Source organism: Hylobates moloch, unplaced genomic scaffold (assembly GCF_009828535.3).
Source record: "Hylobates moloch isolate HMO894 unplaced genomic scaffold, HMol_V3 SCAFFOLD_15, whole genome shotgun sequence".
Lineage (NCBI taxonomy): Eukaryota > Metazoa > Chordata > Mammalia > Primates > Hylobatidae > Hylobates > Hylobates moloch.
In genome coordinates, this window is record NW_026652290.1 from 57,166,268 (window position 1) to 57,182,471 (window position 16,204).

The 16,204-nt window shown below is 34.6% G+C and overlaps 1 protein-coding gene across 8 annotated transcripts; it reads right to left on the minus strand.

Moving 5' to 3' along the window:
- Nucleotides 1-933: 933 nt before the first annotated feature.
- Nucleotides 934-15,930, minus strand: ETAA1 (ETAA1 activator of ATR kinase). 8 transcript variants are annotated; one of them, XR_009210004.1, is made up of 7 exons: nt 15,580-15,926; nt 13,992-14,120; nt 13,663-13,739; nt 10,315-10,427; nt 8,044-10,064; nt 2,719-3,147; nt 934-2,445 (listed from the first exon to the last, which is right to left on the minus strand). XR_009210004.1 is itself a non-coding variant. In XM_032177268.2 (6 exons), the coding sequence occupies exons 1-6, from the start codon at nt 15,906-15,908 to the stop codon at nt 3,020-3,022; spliced, it is 2,496 nt and encodes an 831-aa protein (XP_032033159.1). In that variant the 5' UTR covers nt 15,909-15,930; the 3' UTR covers nt 934-3,019. The 8 variants fall into 8 exon arrangements, 6 of the variants coding, with proteins under 6 accessions (XP_032033159.1, XP_032033158.1, XP_032033157.1 ...); XR_009210003.1 differs by having other exon boundaries at nt 934-2,564; XM_032177268.2 differs by having other exon boundaries at nt 934-3,147; nt 15,881-15,930.
- Between the last annotated feature and the right edge of the window lie 274 nt (nt 15,931-16,204).

Here is a 16,204-nt window from a genome sequence, read left to right on the forward strand (position 1 = left end):
TCTAAGAGAAGGCAGGACAAGTTTAGTTTTTGTTTTAGGGTCCCACAAGTGATTATGATGACACCTGGCAAGAACTGAAATCCATGGTCAGATTCTAAATAATCATCACTTAACGCTAGTGCTACGCTTAAATTGTTCCTAGAAACGAACATTTCCCAACCCTAAAACTGAGAGAATCAGAGTCAAATTTTCTCAAGTGGGGGAGGGCAGGATTTCTGCCGCCAATTTCTCTCTAAATTCATTCAACATTTAATGAGTAACCACTGGCTATCAGTATCAGGTGGACAGAAATGAGTAAGGTGTCTGTTCTTGGTAACTTAAAAGCTGGTGATAATAGGGTAGTATATAAGGCAGTGTTTCCCATGGTAGGATACATGTCTCCATACGACTAACTGTCTGCAGTAAGCAACCCAAATGTTCCTGGGGTCAGAGTCATCTGTCTATAACAGAAAAAGATTAATGAGAGATAAGCTCCACTTTCAACAGGCTCTTTTTGGAAATAATGGCATTATTAGCATCAGTCTGAGATGCAGAAACAGCGGTGGACCTTTAGGGGGAAATTGCCAGGCTACCAGTTGTCCCTTCCCCAGATTCCCTACAGACTAGGAAAGACAAAAGCCAGGCAAACTACATAGACAGCCCTCTGCATGCTCATTTATGGGCCATTCACCCCCTAATGTTTCCAACAAGGGCTAAAAGAAGAATCAGGATAGGAAAGGAAAGTGGTATGAACAGGAGCAGTGACCCTAAAAACCAGTCATGTCGGGTTCAGATGTACAGGGCCACTACACCTCCCACGACCCAGAAGTGCTATAAAAGTTTCTTTTTTTCTTTTTTTTTTTTTTTTAAAAAGGGAGTCACTTAAAGAAATCTATTGTGTAAATAATACTATGGGGTGTATAAGAATTTGGCAGAATTACTAGAGACACAAAATGACAAATTATAAAATAAGATTTATACAACTAAACAACACATAAAGGCATTATAATATTGCTCAATGAAAGACACAATAATCAGTACCATTATGATCAGAGAGAAGCAATCAATTCCAGTGAAGATGGTTAGGTACGAGGTTCAAAGAAACAGACTTATTAGGCTGAGTCTAAATGAATGAACAGAATAGGCTAAAAGTACTCTTAAAAAAGCAAGCAGTAAGCAGGGAGGAGCTTAAGCAAGGACAGAGATATCCAAAGCATAGTCAGAACACAGTGAAGCCACTTTTAGTAAAAGATTCTCAGCTCTTTATTTTCTTACATAGAAACTACTTGCATTTATCTAGGTTATTATATATTCCTAGAAAAATAATTAAGATAGATTAGCTAAACTCCAGTACTCCACTGTATATATGAAAATACCATTTTCAATGTACAGTCTCCAACTTAAAATAGTTGACTTACAATTTTTCAACTCTAAGGTGGTGCAAAAGTGATATGCGTTCAATAGAAACCATACTTTAAAGTCTGATTCTTTCCCAGGCTAGAGATACGCGGTACAACATTCTCACGATGCTGCGCATCAGCTCAACTGATACTCTATAGTGTACCGTGTTGCCAGATGATTTGCCCAACTCTAGGCTAATATAAGTGATTTGAGCATGTTTAAGGTAGGCTAAGCTAAGCTATGTTGCTAGGTAGATTAAGTGTAGTAAATGCATTTTAAACTTAAGGTATTTTCAACTCATGATGGGTTTATTGGGATGTAACTACACGGTTTAAGTTGAGGAGTATCTGTATAGTTTAGGGCAGTAACTACCGTATTATCACAGCTTTGAGACACTTGCTAGTGATAAATGCCACACCATGACAGGTGTTTCATATCTCTAACTTTCCCTAGATCTCCTAAAACCATTTAAGAGGAATAAAGCATCCTCCCTGCCTTATGCCCTCTAGTTGGACTTCTATTACTGGTTTAGCAAATTCCAAATAGGCAAAACGGCAAAAAAAGAAAAAACAAAACAGTAACAGAGAACAAAAGATGAGTAAAGTAAGTAAATTAATTGAGGGGAAAATTACACAGTTACAGAAAAACTGAAAAGAAAAAAGATTCTCATTTTTATATCCTGGAAAGACTAATTCTTTAAAGCAAAATAACGAACAATGAGCATTATTATCAAACAGTCCTTATTGTGCTTTTAATTACATCTTTTGTTTTATACTAGAAAATAATATTCCCTCAAGTTATTTTATATACTGATACTTTGAAGCAAACGGTGTAATTGTTTAGGTGTCCAAAGAAATCATTCTAATCGTAGCACAGCATTAACTTGTCTATGACTTTGAAAACAGTATTACTTTTTCTCACCGATACAATAAGGAAGCTGGACCAGATGACATATGAAGTTTCTGCCAGTTCTAAATGTTAATGATGCCACATTACTTTTGTAGACAATCCACTACTTCTTTTCTTCTATGTTAGACTTCTAAATTCAGAGTTTTCCTAAATATGCTGGAAAGTTTGCAAAATGTGCCACATTTTAGAATTATTAAAATCCAAATCCACTTCTAAGAACTGAACATAATTTCCTTACAAATGAAGTCCTTTATTTCATATCATCAACCATGTTCCTAGAAATATGAAAGTATTAATTAAAATCTGGAAGTGTATGAAAACCTTAAGCAACAGTTAATGAAAGTAAAACTACAAAAACAGTCTACTAACTTAGAAAGTTGAAGTTTTGTATTAGGAAAAGACATTAGAATAGGAAATAATGTAGATTACCTCTTTTTTGATGATCCTCTGCAACAATAGCATTTAAAAATACAACTACTTTCCTCTGTATAATATCTGTACATAATTGCCAACTTTCCTGAATTTCCAAAACTTGTATATAATGACTTTCAAATACATGTCCAAGGAAATGTTTCATTTACCACTGCAAACATTGATTTATTAAATAAAGTAGAAGTCCAGGCTTTATAAAAGTCAGCATTACATTTCTCACAGAGAAATCCAGAAAAAAAAATTTCCTATCACAGATAGTTATCAGCAGTCTTTGTGAAGTCTTCCAACTAATATTTCATTAAAGAAATGAAGTGGGAGCTGCATTTACAGATGAGGCTCGTGCTTTAGCCATTCTCCGAACCAGCGCTTCTTGTCTTTTTCTCTGAATTTCTTCCGGAGAACACTTTCTATTTTTCTCTTCTTCCTCTAAAAATTCAGTGAAAGAGGAGTTTTATAGCCTATAAAGTCATTCAATATGTGCTTTAAGTTTTGCTTTTTTTTATCACCCAGATTTGCCGTATTAGTTGGCTATTAAATCAAACTAAACTACTAAATATAAAATTCTAAGTACATAATACAGATATAACGCTCCAGTTCAAAAGACAGATCCACTGACAGATCTGTCTCTATTTGATACATTCTTTTCACAGTGTGATAAAATTCAATTTGATAGAAAACTGACTACCCACCAAATAATTCTTGTGGACAATGACATCTAATTTATATGACCTATGAATAAATATATCTTTAAAAAGTATACATTGGGATTTAAAATGTTATGTAAATTTTAATAGGAAAAGTCAAAATACAAGGAATTAAATTAGCTATCAATCTCAGTGTATATTTACATAAGATGTTATATTAATATTCACATCTACTTTTCCCTATAGAGCTATAAAGTTTTCATCCACTGAGGAAATATATTTTAGAGTGATAAAATGAAATCTCTCACGTCAAACTGGTTACCTGTGATTCACTGTCAGAAATTATATTTTTATTTGGAGGATGCATTTTGGAGAAACTGTAAAATAATCTCAATTAACTTAGTTGAAGCTTTGTATTAGAAATCACTATCTCATTTAAATGATATTTTAAGTTTATCACCCTAATACATATTTAAGTAAACTTTTACCAGTAAAACCGATTTATGTTGTAAAATACGCTTTTTAAGAAGAATCTGTAACATTGACAGAAGAGAAATATTATTTATTCTGACATCTAGAAAAAGATTCACAATTTATGAGACATTTCTCTTGTTAACTAACAGAGGCATTTTCCAAAATATATAATCTGCCTCCCTTTCCTTTCTTGGTATAATCAGAAATGGGAGGGGGTATTCAGGCTAAGAAATACATATTTTAAATAAGTTTCCCAGATGATTTTGATGGCTTTTATTTCCCAAGCTATTTACCTAACAGACTGTAGCTATTTTCTCCTAAAGAGAGACACCAGAAGATACTTTCTAATTAGCTTGACTAATTATCTAATACTTTAGTCTCAAAGCTGAGAAACACAACAAACTCAGACTACACATACAAAAACTTTACACTGAATTTGACTGTGTGGAAAGAAAACAGGTTAATAATCTACAACAGCAGAAAATACAACTTCCTAAAGTTGGTCTTACAATTTGCTTGGCAATATTATAGAAAATAATTTCAAATGATAATCAGGTCACACCATGAAAATTTGATTTAGGGACTCATCCATTTTTCCCATCAGTCTTTCCTTTAAGTCAATCTATAATAAAAATACACAATGAAGTCTTAAAATATTGTACAGTACTACGCAAAAGCTGCTCTTCTTAATCTTGATCTTATAGTGCAAGGGTCAGTAATTTTTTTTTTTTTCCTGCAAAGAGTCAGAAAGCAAGAATGTTAACCTTTGAGTATCTTGTTGCAACTGCTCACCCGTACCACTGTAGCAAAAATAGTTATGGATAATGTATAAATAACTGATGAGCTGTATTCAAATAAAACCTGTTCATGGACAATGAAATCTGGATTTCACATAATTTTCAAATGTCATAAAATATTATTCTCCTTTTAATTTTTTTCCAACCATTTAAAACGTAAAAATCATTTTTAGTGTACTGGCTATACATAAACAAGCTGCAAGCTGGATTTGGACAGATCATAGTTTGCCAACAACTGCCTGAAATAAATGAGGGAGTTACGTGAGTTTTGTTTCAGAGATACTTCCCTGGAGAGCAGCTTGCTACATACCAAAGTAAAAGGAAGTAGAAACAATAGAAAACATCAACAAAGTAAGTTAATAGTAATTAAGAAATTCAGTACTATCAATAAGCTTAAAGAAAATATTGATAAACTAAAAGGCAGATTATCCATAAAAAATGCAGACAGATTGGTAGATAGGAGTTTTGGGAAAACTCAAATACTCCAGGTTTAGTCTTTTATAGAATTATAACTATAGTTGACCCTTGAACAACATGGACTTGAGCTGGCAAGTCCACTCATTTGTAGGTTGTTTTCTGCATCTGACACCCGAGACAGCAAGACCAACTCCTACTCTTCTTCCTTCTCAGCCTACTAGACATGAAGATTATGAGGATGAAGACCTTTTTGATGATCCACTTTCACTTAATGAATAGTAAATATTATTTTCTCTTCCTTATGATTTTCTTAGTAACACTTTTCCAGCTTATTGTAAGAATACAGTATATAATACATATAAGAGCATACAAAATATGTATTAATTAATTATGTTATCGGAAAGGTTTCTGGTCAACAGCAGGCTATTAGCAGCTAAGTTTTTAGGGGATCAAAAGTTAGTTATACACAGACTTTCGACTGCAAATAAGATCAGCGCCTCTAACCCCCACATTGTTCAAGGGTCAACTCTATCTGTAAATAAATTCATGCTAGGAACATGCTTGATTTAGTTACAATATGCTCACTTTTTTTTTTTTTTTTGAGACGGAGTCTCGCTCTGTCGCCCAGGCTGGAGTGCAGTGGCGCAATCTCGGCTCACTGCAAGCTCCGCTTCCCGAGTTCACACCATTCTCCTGCCTCAGCCTCTCCGAGTAGCTGGGACTACAGGCGCCCGCCACCACGCCCGGCTAATTTTTCTTTGTATTTTTTAGTAGAGACGGGGTTTCACCGTGGTCTCGATCTCCTGACCTCGTGATCCGCCCGCCTCGGCCTCCCAAAGTGCTGGGATTACAAGCGTGAGCCACTGCGCCCGGCCACAATATGCTCACTTTAATACAAATTTAAATACTTAAAATTATTATAGATTGAGAACAATTTTTAATATTTCAAAATATCTAGTTTGGGCTACCATGTAAAGCAAGCTTGTCCAACCCGCAGCCCGCAGGCTACACCTGCAGCCCAGGATGGCTTTGAATGCAGCCCAACACAAATTCATAAACTTTTTTAAAACATTATGAGATTTTTTTGTGATTTTTTTTTTTTTTTTTTTTAAGTTCATCAGCTATTGTTAATGTCAGTGTATCTTATGTGTGATCCAAGATAATTCTTCCAATGTGGCCCGGGAAAGCCAAAAGATTGGACACCCTGGGTGTAGAGAATTATTTATGGTCAGTGTTGATAAGACAAATTGGTATAACTGCTTCGGACAGAAATTTGGTGGTATCTATCAAATTTTAAAACTTTCTCTTGTAGCAATTTTTTAGGAATTAACAGATACAATTATACAAGCATACAGAAATTTATGCAGAAGGATATTTACTGGAGTACTGTTTGCAATTGCGAAAGACTGCAACCAACCCAAACTTCCATCACAGAGAAACAGTTAAATTATGATACATCCACCATATATATCACATAGTCATTAATAGGACTAAAATAAATTTATATGTACTAATAGGAAAAGACAGCTATAATATATTAAGGCAAAAGCAAGTTGCCAAATAGTGGGTATACAGATTTATTAATATTTAAATAGATCTATAGGTATATATATATGCATACACATATATATGTACATACACACACACATCTTTTTATATTCATAGAAAATGCTACATCATACCAACTATTAATAGTGGTTTTCCCTAAGGGATGGTTATCAGAAAGGAGAAACAGAAGACTTAACTTTTTCCTTTAAATTATTCTATACTGTTTTACTTTTCTTTTTAAATAACTAGCATGTTACTGTTGTAAATTTTTAAAAAAGTCACTTAAATAGGAAAGTTGTAACAGTAATGCCAACAAGACAGAGAAGAGTCACAAATATTTAATTGCAACTTGTGATGAAAGCAATTAGGAAATAAAAAATAAACAAGGAGATCTATTTATAGACTCCTCAAGGAAGGCCTCTGTGAGAGAGTAGTACTTATAGTGAGATGTAAGAAATCCCCATCAAAAGAGTAGGGGAGGGGTCACATGTTGAAAAGAAGTAGTTTTAGTCAAAGGGAAGAGCACGGTCTAAGTTCCTGGACAAGGAAGAAAAACATACACTGTTTGAGAAACTAAAAGATAGCTGGTATAGCTGAAGCTTAGCAGGTAAGGAAAAAAGAGGAGATGCAGGTTAAAGAGAGATAATCCACAGCTTTGTTGGTCACAGTATACAGTTTGGATTTTATTTGAAATATGATGGGCAGCCATTGAAGGTTGTTTTAAGCATAGTAACGCCATTTTTGCCCATCCAATTTTAAAAGGCTATTCCACTATTTGGAGATAAGAATTGAAAGGAAATAGATAAAAGAACTGCAGTAGTCTCATCAAGAAATGTTAACTTGTTGTAGAAAGAAAAATGGACAGTTTGGGGATACGGTTTTTGAGATAGAAAGAATGAAACTTATTGATAGAATGGAGACTTGGGGAAAAGAGAAATTGAAAGAATCAGAAATGATAGCTGTTATCAAATAAGTAAATCACAATTTTAACCATCACCACTAGCAGGTTTATATCAAATATCACACTAGTAAAGATGTTTAATTAGAATGCTCTAAATTTTCTAAATATTATTTACTTCACTGCTCCATCATCTGCTTCCCAGATTACTCAAGTTTTAAAACAATTTAGTAAATACAATCTTAATGAACACTGTAATACATATATCTAAATGTATGATTTTCCAAGAAAGAATTAATAAATCATTCAAAAAATATTTACTGAGTACCTACTATATGCCAGTCATTGTATTAAGTGCTGGGAAAGAATTCAATGTAATATTTTGAAAAATAAACCAACTACTCTGTGTAATGCAGTATAATTATTTCCAAGTATCATTTTAAGAATTCTAGTTAAACGTCATTACTCACACTCAAAAACAACAATTATTTTACTACTTTTTAAGATGCTTTTCAAAGAAAACTATTTCATATTTCATACATACCTTTTGAAGATTGTTTCAAAGATTCAGAAAGTTTCACCAAAGATTGCTTTCCAACGGCTTCCTCCAGTAATGGGTTGACACTTTTCTTTTTCTCCACACCCTGTGTAATTTTGGTATCAGACATACTTCCAGTTATACAATTTTGATTAATCTGAGAATTTTTCATCCTTGTAAATGTAAACTTTGAAAATCCAACCGTTTTGTTAAGGTTGCTCTGAGCTTCATCTGTTATAGTCTTATGGCATAGCTGCTTAGTACTCAATTTCTTCTTAGAAGTGGCAATTTCTGTATTCATATGATCTGAAGTTACATTCAAACTTGAACTTCCTGAAAGAACCAATTTGGAACTATTCACTTGTATTGGAACATCAGTGTTAGTATAAGACACATGCAGATTATTTATCTGGCAATTTGAGATCTTAGAATACATAGTCAAATTTGTGGCACCTAAAAATCTTGGAGAATTTCCATGCATTTCCCCTTTCTCCATCTTCATTGGCTTATCTATTTGCGAGCTATTTGTCAAAGATGTCTGCACTGAAATGCTGCCTGGATTCAAATGCTTTGATTGTACCAAATTACTTCCTTGTTTAGATATAGTAAACATGTTTTTGGCTCCATGTTCGGAATTATTATTGATCTCACATATACTTTCTGATGTCTTACTGTCCTTTCTAATGTCTTGTTGCTGAGTTAGTCTTTCAATATCATCACATGCTTGGTACAACAAATCATCATCTACATCATCTGCTTCCCAGGTATTATCTAATTGATGACATGCTTTAATAATTTCATTGGCAAATGAGGGATCATTCCAATCATCAAAGAAAGAACCTACTTTTGATGCACTAGTCTGATCTGGGTTACTAACGCTGGCTTCACTGCCTAGATTTGCAGAGCCAAAAAGATCAGTATTAACAGGGGCTTTAATAGACTGATTTAAAATGCACTTATTTTTCTGTTCATTAGAATATCTTGTGTTCAAAGCTGACTTCCTTTCAGAAACATATACAGTAGATTTAGTAAGAGTATCTTCCTTTATTTTTGTCAGATTAGATGTAACTATGCAATCTTGAATTTTGTCTTGAATAACAATTTTATTGGAAGAGTTCTCAAATTTCATTTTATTTCCAGTGGATGATAATTTGTTTGATTTATTTGGATTTGGTGAAAATCTATATTCTGCATCTATTAATTCTCTGTCATATGTCTTTGAAGAAAGATCTTGTAATACTTTTGAATCTCCTAACCTGGCATCTGGACTTGTATTTGCTCTTGACGTATTTTTAACAGTTTTACTATTAAAGGTAAAAATTTCCTTTTGATCAGTAACATGGGCTGTTTTAGAAGGGAAGAGTTCAGGCATGTCGGTATTTTGCATAGCAAAAGGTTCATTACTTAGTAAGTTTTCCCAATCATCCTCAAAATCACTGGTAGTAAATGCATCAATGTACTTATTAGAAGTTTCTGGCTCCTTAGTACAGGAAGTCACACATGATTTTGTCATTATGGGTGTATCTACTTGAGAAGAAAGTGATCGTGGGGTTTTATTTGACAGTTTTTCAACGACCAGAGTTTCATTAGTAATGATTTTCCCCTCTTTCAAAGCATTTGTCTTTACAAAGGTAGTATTATTGGTGCTCCAAAAAGCCTCTGGCAGTTCTTGGCTTAACTGTCCGCTACACTTCTGAGTAGAACCATCAAAAATAGCATTAAAGGCTGCTTCAGCAGTTTGGTCAAATGGCTTCTGACTGCTATTTTGATTATTTGCCACAGATATCTTGGTGTTTCCTTTGATTGGCTTCTTTTTTGTAGCATTATCTATTTCGGGAACTATATTATGTAATGACCGCATCTGTATATTATCTTTATAATTACTTAAAATCTGTGTTTCTGAAATCGTCTGGGTAAAATCATAATTCCTCTTGTTTTGCTCTTGAATCACATCTAGCTCTTCCATATTTTTATCAAATTGTTTAGCCAGTTTCATAAGTTCTTCTTCTTGATTTTGTGTTTTTAACCTATTAAACAAGATTAAAAAATAACTAAAAATATTCTGAGATGTTACATCCAACTGTTATTTAACATATTTTGACGTTAAAGCTCTAAGATTTTAACAGGTATAATTATTTTAACTCCAAAATTTGATAGATCAAAACTGTGGAAATTTTATTAACAAAAATTTTGATATATTCACAAAACCAAAATGGAGTATTATCAAAAAATACTTGCTTCACTGAATTTCAGAAAAGCTGAAAAGTCTTAACTTACTTTGTGCAGCTGATTTTTGCTCTTGATTTTCCTTTTGCTACACTGGGAGTACAAGGAATAGCAGTTTCACCAATCCACATGTCCAGCATAGAATTTGTTGTTGGTTTTTCATCCTTTGGCAGATAGGGAAAAAAAGAGGTATAAAGTAACAGTGTAGCATCCCCCCACTTCCAAAAAAAACAAAAGAAAGAAAAAAGAAAATAAAAACTAACGATTTTGAATTAATTTCCTAAATTCTGGTGAGGTAACAGTTACCAAACTCAAAAACAATGAGAAGTTGGTAGATAGCAATAATAAGCTACAAGAATTGATCCACTTATGTTTCAGAGAATGAAAACATTCAGAATTACAAACTGTTTATTTTAAAAAAATATTGTTTTAAGAATTAAATTTATCAAATGTACATTTAATAACAGAAGCATGTTTTTATCAAAAGAAAATTGACATTTTAATTGTCCTAAGATACTTATAAAAACATTAGTGTCAGAAACTGTGCGGCAGAAATCATCAGAATTGAGAGGAGATACATATGGAATTCTTTCTGTATCATCTGTTTCTCCAAATTTTCTTTATCCTTATTATAATCTTTATCTAAAGTTGGACATGTTGACCTAAATTAAGAACACTCAGAATTAAGATCAGGAATGAATTAAGAGATAAGAGCAAGGTTAGAACTGATGCTAAGAATGAGACAGGAATAAGAATAAAAAAATAGAGAAAGCAGAAAAGTTTGGCCCAGATAATATACAGAAAAAAGGCATTTTAGACCTAGATACTTTTGCTGTACCTTTCAGTCACTTGATCACACAAAAAAATTACAGAATGAGCTTTAGGCATTAATTGCAAACCAAACCAACAAATCAAATCAAGTAACCATTTTCTATTTTATAGTACCTAGAATGAATATAAATATCACACAAGTTAAAAAATAATATTACTACTAGATTATAGGCTACTCAAAGGCAAGGACTCTTCTTAGAATAACTCAGCATCCAGCACAATACTGGGCATACCAGTGTCAGTTTACATTTATTTACTAGAAGATTTAGGTGAAAAGATCCCTACAACTTGGTACTTCAAATCCTCAATGAATCAAAAAAGTTTTCTTAATGTCGACTTGAACCTAGTTGCCTTTAGCTTTGCAAATACTCAAGAAAATCAGTAATTTCACTTTCAGACTCAATATATTTTCCCTCTTATTTCAACAATCTTGAATTGAAAGACAATTAATGGTCTTAATTATGAACTCTGCCATTTACAAAAGTAATTTTAAATTCATTCAATTTTCAGAAAACTAAATTATGACTTTATGTACCCAATTTTACATATACATGGGTCCTATGTATGTTTGTATACTATTTATACGTGTTATATTACATATTTCTTCATGAATAATTACATAACATTGATTTTCCACCATAATCCAGGTGCTGTATAAGGTATCTAAATGCATTACTTCATTTTATTATAAAAGGTATACTGTGCAAAGCTGTATAAATGAAGATATATACCATCTTCAAATAAACAACATTGTATAAAATGTATCCCTGCAGAAAGTGAACTGACTGTCCAACCAGAATAAAAGCGCATATTAAAAAAAATGCTATCTCTGAAAACGTTAAAAGAAAATTAAATGATTTGAGAATGACTCACCTAAAAATAAATAATATAAATATTTGTCATTCTGAGAACATGACAAGCTTTCTAACAGACCTTGAAACTGCTAAAGATTTATATGCTTTAAAAGTACTCAGTTTAAGAGGGTAACATTTTAAAGCTACTAATTTCACTATATTTTTTTCTTTTATACAAGTTACCACTTGCGTACTGTTGCCATTTCTTTATATGAGCTATTATTTCCAGTCCACTTAGGTAAAGAGTCCAATAATTTATTCACAACTATCTTTTTATCACTATTTAGACTGGTCCGCCCAAACACATTTTATTATGCTTCTTTCATGTGAAACCCACAATTAATGAAGATCTATTGTTAACTTATAGAGTAAGTACTATTATGGCATAAATGCCATTTAACTAATGAACTGTAAGTAAAATGAATTTCTATGACATGCTAAAAATGGAATGTAGAGCTAGTAGCAACAGAGTTGTTTTGACTGTGCTAGGTGTAATTTTGGATATTTTATAGCTGCTAAGAAAAACTTCATTTCCTGTCTCTTCCACCTGGGTGACAATAATTCTTCAAATTATGATTTGGGCCAGTGCCATCTATTGTTTATGGTCAACATATAGTAACTATTCAAGGGCAGGTTAAGGAAAAATGGCATACTTCCTTTAGAGAAGACACTAAGCAAAAATGTTCTCTGGATTTAAATGTTAAATAAGAAAAAGAGAACAAAAAGTAAAGAAGTTCAGAACAGTTTCATGTATTGAGCCTTTGCTTCTTAGTAATTATAATATTAGAGTTATTGGATTGCTTTGTGTCAAATGATTGACTTGAACATATTTCTATTTCATCACTCAAACAATACAAGAACAGAAATGAAAAAAAGAAATGAAACACTCAAAAAAAATTTTTTTAAGAGACGGGGTCTTAAACTCCTGGCCTCAAGCAATCTTCCTGCCTCAGCCTTCCTCCCAAAATGCTGAGATTACAGGAATGAGTCACCATGCCTGTCCAAGAAAAAAAAAAAAACCTTTGGAGATGGTTCTATTACAGTAACAACCTTAACATAACCTTACAGTTATAGCACTCTACAGTTTACAAAGAATTTTTATCTAGTTTAATCCTCATAATGATCCAACGAAGACGGCAAGAGCAACACAATAATTCTAGTTCATGGCTGAATGAACTGAGGTGGTGAGAGTTTAAATAACTTCCATTGGGTCACACAGCACAGGAGGTTGAATGAGGACTAAATTTGAATTCAGTGCTCTCCACTTTTGTAAGTGTTTCTTGATAATCTTATAAGTCAATGAGTATTAATAGTTTCAATGGGGAAACGTTATAGACAGTAAGTACCAATCACAAAACAATCATAAAAGTATAAACTTTTTTCACTGCCTTATTCTATTATTTTAGCAACTTGAAAAATGATGCCGTATGTTGTTAAGCACAACATTACAGATAAACACAATGCCCTAGTCAAAAATTACTCTAAAAAATTAAAACAAGATATATACTTAAGAAAATATCCTGTATTTTATATTATATTCCTTTTTTCAAAATATGTATTTCAAAAGTAGAAAAGGCAAAACAGTAATCTTTGCTGCCTTATTTTTGGAAAAAAGAATTATAATAGACAATACTTTTCATTTAAAGCAACTACAAAAACTTAGTGGCACATTCTTCACTGTTTTAAAACAAACTGTAAAACTAGTGATATTTACCTGAGGAGCAATACGATTAACAATATGTGAAATCTCATCACTATCTGTGGTGTAAATCTGTTTTTTTCTTCCTTTACCTAAAGAAACAAAGACATTTCTATAAATTTAAAACAAAAAACCCTCAATTTTAAAAAATAGCTGTCACTTCTCAGAAAATAATTTTATTTAGTGCAGCTTAGAGGATTATGTGTTTACATCACATACTTATACAGATAAAATCATATAAGATTCTCAGAGGTTCCCGATGCTATTATCTGACTAGAACTGTAGTTAAATCTGAATCATTTATCAAATATTTACTCACATAAAAAATGTTAATAATTAATTACCTAACTGCTTTGTCAATGGAGAATTCTGATCCCAAAAGATATCATTCTGTCCATCTGGATCATTAGGAGAACTGAAGGAAGATGACAGTAAGTCCATTTTCAGCGCTCTCTTTGGTGTTTCATACCTTTCTATATAAAATATGAATAAAATAACAATTGTTGCATTTTAAAGCATTACCTTACTTCGTAAGACCCCAAGGTCAAATAATAGCTTAGACTAACTTTTATAGTCCAAGATAATTTTTTTCCCAGAGATAATTACCTGAACCGTTAACAGAAATGCTTGTTTCATATAAAAATCCACACAGCACTTTGCAAACTTCACATTGTAAATAGCAAACACTTCTAGATAATCCATAAGCTCTATGAATGCATAATACAATACTGTATAAACTAAGTCATTCTATTTATTATCATTGAGACTTGGAGGTTTGGGGAACCATCTGTAATTTATAGGTACATTCAGAAATCCAAAGTAACTCAACAGAAACCTAAATATGTTTAGCCCCCTTTCACCAACTCTATCTAATCTACATTAATTGAGATTCTTCAAAAAGCATTAGTGAGTGGTCCAATGCTTGGGAATTTTTGTCTAGAATCACTTTCAAATTTTTATAAAGATTTTTGTTCATTCCCGAATTGCTTTATGTCTCATTATTAAAGACATGTAAGGTGGCCGTACGCGGTGGCTGTAATCCCAACACTTTGGAAGGCCGAGGCGGGTGGATCACGAGGTCAGGAGATCGAGACCATCCTGTCTAACACGGTGAAACCCCGCCTCTACTAAAAATACAAAAAATTAGCCGGGTGAGGTGGCACACGCCTGTAGTCCCAGCTACTTGGGAGGCTGAGGCAGGAGAATCGCTTGAACCCGGGAGGCGGAGGTTGCAGTGAGCCCAGATTGTGCCACTGCACTCCAGCCTGGGCGACAGAGAGAGATTCTTTATCAAAAAAAAAAAAAAGCACTATTTCAAGAACATGCTCCAGAATAAAGGCTTTTGTATGAGTTTCAGTTCCAACTAAGATTTACTAGAAGTCTTTTAAAAAGTAACACCTAAAACTAATCGAGACGAAAGGGATCCTTAGTATCTTATTTGGAGGGATGTTACACACAGGAACTTCCGGTTTATTCATAATGAGGTGAGACATCAACCAGGCTTTGAGACAAACTTTATGAACTCTTCTCTAAAGCAGATCGGGGGAAAAAAAAAAGGTTTAAAGAGAAATAATTTCTCCGGGCATAAACTGATGTTAGCGGGCCTATCAGCTGTTTCTCCTCACTCCGCCACTGCCGCTGACTGGAGGAGCAGCCTGGAAAGCAGCCGCCCTCCCGCAAACAGGTAAACCACATGACCTATTCCTGTGGCGGAGGCAAATGGATGGTCAAACCTAACGGGGTAGTGCTCAAGCTCGGGGACAAAAGCCCATCGGGGAGTGGTATAGGATTATTTTTGGACTCTCGAGGGGTGAATCCCAGAGACAGAATACACACTCCAGACTCCACCCCCACCCCAGATTTCCCTGTTACAAATTGGGCTGTGGGGATGCGGCGCCGAAGCCAAGGCAGGCCGCGCTGCCAACATCTCACCCTCGGGGTTACTTTTACTGCACAAGGCGGCGGTCGGAGGCTGCTCTCGCTGCCGCACTGGCCCGGGAGGCCCCTCTCTAGCCCCGCAGGGCCACGAACCGCGGGCCGACCTCAGCCGCCTCCTCCCTGGCTCGACCACCGAGCCGCATTCCTCAGCCGCCGCTGTTTTGTGCGGAGTTTTCTTCGGGCTAGGGCTGTCATCATGTTTCCTTCGCCGACTCATTGCCTATGGCCCGCCTCCACCAGCCGCTTCTTCTTTCACATTTTGCAAAGGGATGAGTGGGGCAACAGCACTACAAACCGCACTCTGCACCACCAGCAGCCGCCATTTTGGTCGGTGGGGCGCGCGCAAGAGGCGGCCGCTGATTGGCTGGGTCCGGGAGAGGGGCGGAACTGTTAAGGTGTCCAGGGCGCGCGCACTTCCGCAGCCGGGAGGGGGGCCTGCTCTGGAGGAGTGTCTAGGCTCAAAATCCTCCAGACTGGTGGGGGTTGTTGCGGTAGTAGTCCGGTCCGCGTAAACTGAGAGTGGGAGTTTGTGAGCTGGAAAAGAGATTGAATACACTAGCAGCTTTTTATTGAATTTACAATGAAAATTGCCCGTTAGTCAAATTCAGATTATTGAGGG